Below are 11,863 nucleotides of genomic sequence, written 5' to 3'. Positions count from 1 at the left end.
AATAAAGCTGAGCCTATTAACTGTAGAATATTCACTGAATCAGTTTCAGAATCAGTAGACAATGTCATCACATACAGTGGAGTGTTATCCTATGCAGTCTTTTTTAAAATTATAGCATTGTTGAGATATAATTCATCCAACTGAAGTATGCAACTTAGTAGTTTTTAGTATATTCACAGGGTTGTCCAATCATTGCTACAGTAAGTTTTAGAACATTTCATCACTCAAAAGGAAACTGTCCAGTCACTTCCCAGTTTCCCCCAACATCCACCTCACTCCATCCCTAGGCAATTACAAATATCCTTTCTGTGTCTATAGATCTGCACTTCTGCATACTTCATATAAATAGACAATATGTGTGGTCTTTTGTTTTTGGCTTCTTTCATTTAGCATCATGTTTTCAAGGTTCATCCTTGCTAGAGCACCTTTCAATACTTCATATCATTTTATTGCTAAATAATACTTCATTGTATGGATATACCATATTTTTACTTATGCTTTCATTAGATGGTGACCATCTGGATTTTTTCTTGCTTTTTGACTACTATGAGTAATTTTGCTAAGAAATTCACGTACAATTGTTTGTGTGGCTGTGTTTTCGTTTCTCATGGGTGTAGGGTTAGGGAAATCACTGGGTCTTATGGTAATTCTGTTTACTTTTTTAAGGAAGTGATGGATTGCTTTCCAAAGCAGTTATACTACTTTACATTCAGATCAGCAAAGCCCAGTGGTTCCAGTTTCCCTACAACACTGTCAACATTTGCTATTTTCTGTTTTTTTTTTTTTTTAATTTTGAATTTTGTTAAAGTCTTCCAAGTGTTTGTGAAGTGCTTTACCTGTGGTTTTGATTTGCATTTCCCATCACTTCATGGCAAATAGAAGGGGAAAATGTGGAAGCAGTGACAGATTTTATTTGGGGGGGCTCTAAAATCACTGTGGATTTGACTGAAGACATGAAATTAAATTACCTTGGAAGGTAAGCTGTGACAGACCTAGGTAGTGTATTAAAAAGCAGAGACAATCATTTTACCATCAAAGGTTCATATAGTCAAAGCTATGGTTTTTCCAGTAGTCATGTACAGATGTAAGAGTTGGACCGTAAAGAAAGCTGAGTGCCGAAGAATTGATGCTTTCGAACTGTGGTTCTGGAGAAGACTCTTGAGAGTCCCTTGGACAGCAAGGAGATCAAATCAGTCAATCCTAAAGGAAATCAACCCTGAATATTCATTGGAAGGACTGATGCTGAAGCTGAAGCCATCTGAATACTTTAGCCATCTGATGCAAAAAGTCAGAGCCAACTCATTGGAAAAGACCCTGATGCTGGGAAAAATTGAAGGCAGGGGAAGAGAAGAGGATGAGAGAGGGTGAGACGTTTAGGTATATCACTGACTCAGTGGACATGCATTTGAGCAAACTCAGGGAGATAGTGAAGGACAAGGAATCCTAGCATGCTACAGTCCATGGGGTCACAAAGAGTCAGACATGACTTTCAACTGAAAACAACAACAGTGACTAGTAATAGTAGTGCTGTCTTTTCTTGTGTTCATTGTCCACTAGTATAGCTTCTTTACAGAAATGTTGGTTCAAATGCTTTGTCCATTTTAATATTTTTGTGGGTTTGTTGTTGTTATTGAATGCCAGGCATTTATTATATATTCTGGAATTAATCACTTGTCAGATATACGATTTGTAGAAATTTTCTTCCTTTCTCTGGGTTGCCTTACACTTTCTGAATAGTGTTCTATAATACACAGACTTTTTGATTTTGATGAAATAAAATTTACCTATTTTTAAAATTTTTGTTCATGTTTTGCAGATCACCACTACAAAATCAATGCCAAATCAAAGATCATAAACTTATGCCTGTATTTTCTTTTAGGATTTTTTTTAGTTTTGGGGGTTACATTTAGATCTTCAATCCATTTGGAGTTAATTTTTATATATGATATAAGGGAGGCTTCTTTCTTTTGCATATGAATATCAGTTGTACCAGCACCATTTGTTGAAAAGGTATTCTTTCTTGAATTATCTTGATATCCTTGTCAAAAATAATTTGACTGTAAAAGTCAGAATTTATTTCTTGACTCTGAAGTTTTTCATTCATCTATTTGCTATCCTGTGCAGTATCACACTGTCTTGATTACTGTAGCTTTGTAATAAGTTTGAAATCAAACAGTGTGTGTCCTCCAACTTTTTTTTTCCTTCAGTTACCATTGGTTCAGTATTCTGGGTCTCTTGAATTTTCCTGTGGATACTGGGATCAGCTTGTCAATTTATGTAGTCAGTTGGGATTTTCTAAAGAATTGCACTGAATCTGTAGATGATTCAAGGGACTATTGCTGTTTTAACAACATTAAGTCCTCTGATACATAAATGTGTGTATCTTTCCAATAATGTAGGTCTTCAGTTTCTTTCAACAGTATTTTATAATTTTCGAAGGTGTACTTTTACTTCTTTGTTAAAGGTATTCCCAAGTATCTTATACTTGTTGATGATATTGTAAATGAAATTGGTTTCTTAATTTTAGATTGTTCAAGTATGTAGAAATAGCTTTTTTTAAAAAATGTGTGTTGTATTCTGAAAACTTGCTGATCTAATTTATTAGTTATAATAGTTTTAAGTGGACTCCCTTAGATTTCCTATCTATTAATACAAAGTCATGCCACCTGCAATAGAGATAGTTTGGCTTCATTCCTTCCCAGTCTGAATGCCTTTTATTTCATTTTCTCATGTAATTTTCATGGTTAAAACCTCTAGTAACATGTTGAGTAGAAACTAGAAAAGTGAATACTCTTTTCCTGGACCTTAGTGAGAAGTCATTCAGCCTTTTGCCATGAAGTGTTGTGTTAGTTTGGTATTGCTCATTATAAGCCCATTATCTGGTTGAGGAAGTTCACTTTTATTGCTGGCTTAAGGTAAAGAATCTGCTTGCAATGGGCGAGACACAGATTCCACCCCCGGTCAGGAAGATCCCCTGGAGAAGGAAATGGCAATCCACTCCAGTATTCTTGCCTAGAGAATTCCATGGACAGAGACTATAGTCCATGGGGTCACAGAGTCAGACACGATTCAGTGACTACACTTTTACTTTAAACTGTTTTTATTTTAACATAATTGAGTGCTGAATGTTGTCAATTTTTTGTATCTACTGAGGTATGGTGGATTTTCTTTCATTGATATAGTGTTATGTTATATATACATATATATTACATGCATACATACACATATATATGTTTATGTATATATGTGTATGTACTCAGATGCTCAGTCATGTCAGACTCTTTGCAACCCTATGGACTGTAGCCCACCAGGCTTCTTTGTCCATAAGATTCTCCCAGCAGGAATACTGAAGTGGGGTGCCATTTCCTCCTCCAGGGGATCTTCCCTGGAATTCACCAGTGAAGCTATCTGGACCTGGGCATTTTCTTTGTAAATAATATTTTGATTATTATCTCATTACAGTTCTATTCAGATTTTGTATTTCTTCTTGAGTCAGCTTGAGTAGTTTGCATCTGTTTCATCATAGATATCTAACATGTTAGCTTGGAGTTGGTCATGCCCTTATAACCTTTATTTCTTGTAGTGTTTTTTCTTTCATTTGTGATTTCAATAATTTGAGTCTTTTTTTCTTCAATCTAATGCAAAAATTATTATTGTTGATATTTTCAAAAAACCAAATTTTGGTTCTATTAATTGTTTTTTATAGTTTTCTATTCTTTATTAATTTCTACTCTTTTTTCTTTCTCTGGGTTCACTTTGTTCTTTTCTTAAAAAGTTGTAACTGTTTAAAAACTCGAAGTACAGTTAATTTACAATGCTTTGTTAGTTTCAGGTGTACAGCAAAACGATTCAGTTGTGTGTGTGCGTATATATGTATATAAATGCTTCTTCAAGTTTCTCGATAGGTTAGAGGTTCCAAAGTGCATACAAGAACAGCTGAGTATTTAATTGAGCATATTTGCAGGCCAATGTACATAGTGAACTCAGAAATCATGAGATGATATATCACTGTCCTGGGCTTTGACCTGATCGGTCTGCCAGTAGACATTTGCTACACACACCCATTTTCTTCATGGCTAATTATATCTAATTTTTACTGGTCTCTGAAAATGATTTTGAGGAATGCCTTTTATTATTGTCCCTCAGTTACCCCAAAAAAGTGAAAGTGAAAGTCAGCAAATGTTGCCTAGAGAAAATGGGTTCCATATTTCACATTACCATATTACTTGTCTACTTCGCTTTAAAAATGTTGGATATTGCTTGATTCTCTATGTTTTGGATGTTTTTGTATCCTTTCTTACCAAGAAAGGGGCAGTGTGAAAGGTATTTAATAATCTATATGTCAGAAAGAGGTGGTATTTGTATTGAAGGGAAACCCCATTCTACTCCATTTTAATAACCATTAATAGTGGTTTATACTATTATCTTAGTAACACTTCTTATCATTCTTAAAAATAAAGCCTCCATAATCATTTTAATTGTGATGAATGAAAGGACCCCTCCAAGCTTCTTATTAATTGTCAATACTTGGTGCTTAATGAGAGTTCACACTCAGGCCCTCTGTGACTCCAGCAGCCTGTGGGACAGAGACACGTCAGTTTGCATCCCCGTCTCACTTCACTTAGAAAAGACCCTGATGCTGGGAAAGATTGAGGGCAGGAAGAGAAGGGGGTAATAGAGGATGAGATGGTTGGATGACATCACTGACTCAATGGACATGAGTTTGAGCAAGCTCTAGGAGGTGAAGGACAGGGAAGCCTGGCATGCTGCAGTCTATGGGGTCACAGAGTTGGACACAACTGAGCAATTGAGCAACAGCTCACCTCACTGTGTGAAGTCACTGTGTGAAGTCAGGGACATTCAGTTCAGTGCAGTTCAGTTGCTCAGTCATGTTCGACTCTTTGTGACCCCATGAATTGCAGCACACCAGGCCTCCCTGTCCATCACCAACTCCTGGAGTTCACTCAAACTCATGTCCATTGAGTCCGTGATGCCATCCAGCTGTCTCATTCTCTGACGTCCCCTTCTCCTCCTGCCCCCAATCCCTCCCAGCATCAGAGTCTTTTCCAATGAGTCAACTCTTCCCATGAGGTGGCCAAAGTACTGGAGTTTCAGCTTTAGCATCAGTCCTTCCAATGAACACCCAAGACTGATCTCCTTTAGAATGGACTGGTTGGATCTCCTTGCAGTCCAAGGGACTCTCAAGGGTCTTCTCCAACACCACAGTTCAAAAGCATCAATTCTTTGGCGCTCTGCCTTCTTCACAGTACAACTCTCACATCCATACATGACCACAGGGAAAACCATAGCCTTGACTAGACGGACTTTAGTCGGCAAAGTAATGTCTCTGCTTTTGAATATGCTATCTAGGTTGGTCATAGCTTTCCTTCCAACGAGTAAGCGTCTTTTAATTTCATGGCTGCAATCACCATCTGCAGTGATTTTGGAGCCCCGAAAAATAAAGTCTGACACTGTTTCCCCATCTATTTCCCATGAAGTGATGGGACCAGATGCCATGATCCTATTCCTTTTGTGTTTTCAGGTTTTTCATTTTACAGGGGATAATGACGCCAGTTCTGCAGGGTGGTGAGGATTTCATGAGTTAATATAAACATTGTGTAAATATTAATTGCATTCTGCTCCCCTTTAACTCCCTCTCTGTACTTATAAAAATTATGTATTATGACCAGTATATTGAGTGTTCATAGCACTTTAGGTTAAACAGTAAAGATCTGCTGTGGGGTGTGTGTGTGTGTGTGTGTGCATGCGTGTGTGCGTGCGTGCGCGCGCGCTGAGGACTGACCAGTTTCCAACTCCCCATTACCTATCCTGGCTTCTTCCTCCCTTGGACTGACTTTGCATCTTTTCCCTGGGTGCTGGGTGATGTGAGAGCAAAGCTGCTCAGAACCATGGTCCAATAAGGAGGAACAGACTGACTTCAGTTAGCCACTCAGTAGATCAACAGCCCTGTTGAAAACTGAGGGTTATCTATAATTGGATTTAGAAGTAGAGAATTCTTAAATGAAATTTGAATTGTTATGGAGGAAAAGTGAAAGCAAATAATACCACTTAATTTTTTTTTCTTTTAGCTATCAAGAGAGGGTAAAGCAGTCTTTTCCTAGGATTTCTTTCACTAACTCTCTCAAACATCTGCTTCCTTTGGTAGGTGCTTCCTAGTTAATCGTTGGAGCCCGCAAGCAACATGCCAGAGCAAAGCAATGATTACCGGGTGGCTGTGTTCGGTGCAGGTGGTGTTGGCAAGAGCTCTCTCGTCTTGCGGTTTGTGAAAGGCACATTTCGGGAGAGCTACATCCCCACTGTGGAAGACACGTACCGGCAGGTCATCAGCTGTGACAAGAGCATCTGCACCCTGCAGATCACGGACACCACGGGCAGTCACCAGTTCCCGGCCATGCAGCGGCTATCCATCTCCAAAGGGCACGCTTTCATCCTGGTCTACTCCATCACCAGCCGGCAGTCTCTGGAGGAGCTCAAGCCCATCTATGAGCAAATCTGCGAGATCAAAGGGGACGTGGAGAGCATCCCCATCATGCTGGTGGGGAACAAGTGTGATGAGAGCCCGAACCGCGAAGTGGAGAGCAGTGAGGCCGAGGTGCTGGCCCGCAAGTGGAAGTGCGCCTTCATGGAGACCTCGGCCAAGCTCAACCTCAACGTGAAGGAGCTCTTCCAGGAGCTGCTCAACCTGGAGAAGCGCAGGACCGTGAGCCTCCAGATCGACGGGAAAAAGAGCAAGCAGCAGAAAAGGAAAGAGAAGCTCAAGGGCAAGTGTGTGGTCATGTGAACCGCCCTCCCGTGGGAGCAACGGTTGTGTGTACCCCCCCACCGCCCCTCACCCTCCCACGTGACACCCGCAGTCGTCAGGGTAGCATGTCAGACGCCCACGTGTTAAATATTGCATTTTGACTGAGACGTGCCCAACTGTCCTCAGAGGGCATTTCACACCACCACCGATAAGCACCCCCTCTCCAGAATCAGGGAATCTGACAGATGCTTAAAATGAAAACCAACACGCTCGGCATCGCAGGGAACCCAAGGGACGTCAGCCATTTCTGGAAGCATCCTTGGCCCTCAGGAGGCAGGAAGGCTCATGCCTGCAGGAGAGTGTGCTGTGCTGATAGCAGAAGGTACCAACCATCTGGATACATGTAAGAGCGCAGGCATCTCCTCTGCTCCGAAGCCAGTGACATCCCTGGGGGATGGGAGGGGCAGGAGGAGGTGAGAAGACCAGGCCAAAGTTGTTCCCTTCTATGGTTCTTTAACTGAATTAAATGTAATACAGCTGACCTGTGAGCCTTGCCCCTCTGAGGGGATGTCCTCACTAGCCTAGTTATTAGCAGGTATCATTTTAACCTTTTAGAGTATTTCTTTTCACATACAATGGTGAATTCACTAAGAGTGTGCCACTTTGTCAGAAATTCTTCAATTTCCATTTGAAACGTTTGTGTGAGGATATTGTGACAATACTGAAACATCACAATAATATTTTTGTGTATTATATTTTGAGAGTTTTAGAAACGTGAAGTTTCCTTCCTTTGACCCATGAGGGGTATAATTCTTCCAGCCCTTAGATTTTAAATAAAAGCAATCAAAGTAGCTACTTTTTAGACATTTTTTGTCCTCCAACATGATCTTTTTTTCAATAACTCGCTCTATCTTCAGCTGAGTAACAGCCAATAAAGGCCCTCTGAAGACCAGAAGCACATCCATTTTCTAACAGACGTCGACACGTCTATGCCATACTTTGCACCTTAATGAAATGCTTTGAGACAGAAGTTGTTCACTATGTTTTTGATGATTATCTCTGACAAGTATATTCCTGGAAAATCAGTTCAAGTGATCAATTATGGTGCATGCTCCTTTAGAAATGTCTTCTAAAAGCTGGCCTATGCTGGGTTCACTCTGGAAAGAATCTCACGTGCATCCTCAAACCACTGCTGGTTGCTGCATGCTGGCTGGAGACAGGTCGGGCAGGCCTCTGTCACAGGCAGGGCACAGACTCCTCAGCTAATTCTTCTGCTGGCATCAAGGCTGCTTTGGAGCTGCTTCCTGAAAATTCCCACTGATAGAGCCTGTGTTTTCCTCTTGGTTCCAGTCTGCATCCCACTCTGGCTTCCTCTGGAATGTTCCCTTGCAGGACACCTTCCTGTCGCCTGCTTGGCAGGCAGAGTGAGTGCTGCCTTCAGGCTCGTACAGGGATGCTTCCAGGCTGTTGGGGAGCAGTGCTAGCTGGTACAGAGTGGTCAAGTTCAGGACCTTTATGGGTACCACTCTCTCCTGCACTTTCTGTGTTTTTCCTGCCCCTCCTGCTGTGGCCACTTCTGGGCAGCTCTATGCTCTCAACAGATCCTAAATTGCCCCTTTTGGTTTAATTTTCTTGCCTTCCTCTCATCCCCTCTGCTCTGCTAATAACGCATCTTTGTGATGTACTTAGTGTGTGGGAGGCACTTGGCAAGCCGTTGGCTCCATGGTCTGCCCACCACTCTGGCCTCCTAGAATAGAACTTGGGTAGGGAGGGTAGAGATGGCTGGCTTGGTCACCAGTGGGGATCAGGGAAACCCAGAACTCCTGGCCCAGAACCAAGTCCCTGTCCAAGTCCTAACAGCCACACCCTCTGCTGGGCTCCTTCTGTTCCAAGTGACTGTTGCACAGCCTTCACAGTGAGATCTCATTGCTGAATTTTCTAGAACATTTGCTTTTCAATGTATCCCTATATATGTATGTATATTTTGTTCTATTTCCATTCTCAGAGAGATGCCATCCATTTGTAATTTAGATTTGGGTTAAGTGGAAAAAGAAATGGGACTCCATGGCCAAAATCAACTGTAGAGATCTTAGGTGGGTTAAGCTAATGGTCAAATGTGATGTCTGCCATAAGCTGTCCTGTCCACAAGGCTCCCAATTTGCAGGCTCCCCATGACTGCCACATTACTCCTGATCCAAGTTAGAAATTCATTTAGCCCTCTCAAGGCAATGTCTACATTTTTAAGTGTTTACAGTTTTATCAGTGTGAGAAGCTTGTAATTATTGAAAATCTGATGTCATTCAGGACACATTTTCTTCCTTTGTAATTTGCCTGTGAGTTTACTGGAAGGCTATTGATGCCTCAATCATGGGTCTTTGTTCTGAGATCATTTTTTATGAACTGCACTGAGGGTATAGATGATTATCTCAAAATAATCTTTTCAAAGCTCTCCAACTGACACTCAGGGCTCGAGGAGTTAGTTCCACTGAATCAGATGTTTTTAGCATTTATGTGGCCCCATCCTCGAATAAGTAGTTGTGATTCTTGAGGACACATCCTACATTGTGTATGGACACACAAGATTTTGACCTCGCCTCAGTAAGTTACAAAACTCAATGTATTGCTTAGAAGATGGCTCTCTGGGAATAAGCATGGGGCTCCATGGGTCCCATTCTGTCCCTGCCATTCTCTCTTCCATCTGGTGACAAGCCATGGGCGTGCCCTAGGCATGCATGCAATACAGCAAGACCAACTCAAGAGCAATATTGAATTGTTCATTAGATCTAAAATTATATATATATATAAATATATATATATAATTTCTCTTCCTGCATTTTTGAAGTATAAATTAGTACATTGTATATATCTGTAAGCTAGTATATTTGTTTCACCATTTGTAATATTTAAGAAATACTCTTTATAGAACAAAAGTATTAAATATTCAAAAAATGCTCTGTGATACTTAATTTTTTTTCAAAATTTGTAATGTGTTGCTCCTACATAAGATCTCTGGAAATATATGACTAATGGGACACATGTAAACCCTTGAAGATCCATCCTGAAATTCAGTGTCCCACAAAGATAGTGTGTGGACAGAGCATTTACAGAGCATGACTTTTATACATGTGGGATGGCAATGTGTATATTTATATTTAAGGTGTACTTACTGTTACAATTCCATTATCTATTTTATCTACAGTTATAACAATCACTCTTGCATATGAGTTTCTAGTTGCCAGTGATGTTCTGAAAACAATAAGCATATTAAAATAAAGCTTTGGTTCTGACACGCAGCTGGAAGGTGGTGATATTTCTTACTCTTCACGACATTGCGCATCTGTGATGACCTTGACCTAGTTCTTCTACAGTTGCTTTCTTGCACCTGATGACCACATGGGAGACTGTCAGGCCCTGCAGGTCTGGGCTTGGCAACAGCAGCTTGCCCCATGGTGTGCTGAGGAAGTTTCCCCACTGGTTCCTGTCACTGGGCTGATGTGATGCTCCGGGCTGAGTGAGGTGGGAGGAAAGAAGTTGAGGCAGGGCCCTCCTTGGCTTCGAATAGGCGTAGTGAGGTGAAGAAAAGCTCCTCTTTAATTTTGATTCCCCCAAACTCTTGCCTCCTCACAAAGGCCAGGCTATTAAGTGGAGTTGATGTGAAAAGCCCAGTGCTGTTCCTGGGCACAATTTCTGTCTGACATCCTTGGTCCTTACCCCTTCTTCACAATACTGACTATAAAATAAACCTTACTTTTGATTTTGAAAGACAATAGCTCTCAACACAACAGAACCATCATTTAGCCAATGAATAGCTAGGTGACTGGGGGCAGACTCTTAACCACCCTGTGCTTCTGCAAACTGGGAATCATTAACATCCGCAGCCTGAGTGGCCCTGAGAATTATATTAATGATAAGCACAAAGCACTTGGACCTGTCTTGTCACACACCAAGCTTTCAAGCAAAATGAAATCCCTGGACGATGTATGACTCTGTTTGGAAGGTCTGTAAGCATTGTGAAAATTAATCCATACAGATACAACAATCAATGAGAACCTATCAGTTTCTTTAAGCCTCTGTAACAGCATTCTCCAGTCTGACTCTGAGTACTGCCCTCCCCTTCCCCTCTCAAGGTCATTAATACTACATTATTCAGGGATTTTTTCCATTTACAGAAATAATTACAACTGGCAGGCTCCATTAGGCCCCATTATAGGGCATCCCATTGAGTGCTTATCAAGCTTTCATGTGCAAATAAAGCACTTGAGACATTGTGCTTCTGCAGAGTCTGAGTCAGCAGGCTAGGGTGGGGGCCTAAGAATCTGCATTTCTAACAGGCTCTCAGGTGATATAGATGCTTCTGGTCACTGAGTAGCAAGGCTACTTATACTCTAATTTTGCTGCACACTGGAATTGTGTGGAGGAGTCTTGAAACTTCCTCTTGGCAAAGAAAAATTTTCCTCTACACTTCTAGGTTCTTCTGGCTGGCCTAATAATTGCATAGACATGAACAGAAAACCAAAATTTAATTACGGGATTCCCTAGTGGCTCAGACGGTAAGGAGTCTACCTGCAATGAAGGAGACCTGGGGTTTGATCAAAAAGGTAAAAAAGTAAGTGGTGGCCCAATTCCTGGAAATCCTCACCTCTTCTTCCAAATTGCTAGGTTATTCCTCCCATTTGTTAGCATATATCATTATCCAGCCCATAGAAACTAACCACCCCCAAACCCCAGGGCCACTCTCACTTGAGATGGCCCACATCCACATTCTGTCTATGGAATGTGTTTATTTGTCTAAATTCGCTTCCGCTTTACTATATAGCTTGCTATGGAGTTCTTTCCTCATTTGGCAGCCCACCCCAGAAATTCACCCAACTCTTAGAAGAGCTGTGACATGACTATTCTCTTGTGCCCCTTTTTCCTGCAACAAAATCTAATACCCACAAAAGAGTATTACTGAAACATAATTTTTCTTTCTAAACATCACCCTCATTTTTACCAAACATAGACACATTAGATTATTTGAAAAAATTAGCTTCATTACACTTGGCCTGGCTATTTACATGAGTGCAGCAAGAATAGTGATTGACCATGTAGAATCTTTTA

At 41.0% G+C, this 11,863-nt stretch overlaps 1 protein-coding gene across 1 annotated transcript; it reads left to right on the top strand.

Annotated features, from left to right (window-relative positions):
- Window positions 1-6,202: 6,202 nt before the first annotated feature.
- Window positions 6,203-7,241, top strand: DIRAS2 (DIRAS family GTPase 2). The gene has a single exon (XM_069579352.1). It carries the CDS (start codon window positions 6,203-6,205, stop codon window positions 6,800-6,802), a length of 600 nt encoding a protein of 199 aa, XP_069435453.1. The 3' UTR covers window positions 6,803-7,241.
- The last annotated feature ends 4,622 nt before the right edge of the window (window positions 7,242-11,863 follow it).

The sequence above is a fragment of the Ovis canadensis genome, chromosome 2 (assembly GCF_042477335.2).
Source record: "Ovis canadensis isolate MfBH-ARS-UI-01 breed Bighorn chromosome 2, ARS-UI_OviCan_v2, whole genome shotgun sequence".
Classification (NCBI taxonomy): Eukaryota; Metazoa; Chordata; class Mammalia; order Artiodactyla; family Bovidae; genus Ovis; species Ovis canadensis.
The sequence above is the reverse complement of the archived record's forward strand: the minus strand, read 5'-3'. Positions and strand labels throughout refer to the sequence as shown.

Bases quoted from the DNA above. Each gene is read 5' to 3' on its own strand.
- DIRAS2 (XM_069579352.1), top strand. From the start codon at position 6,203: ATGCCAGAGCAAAGCAATGATTACCGGGTGGCTGTGTTCGGTGCAGGT.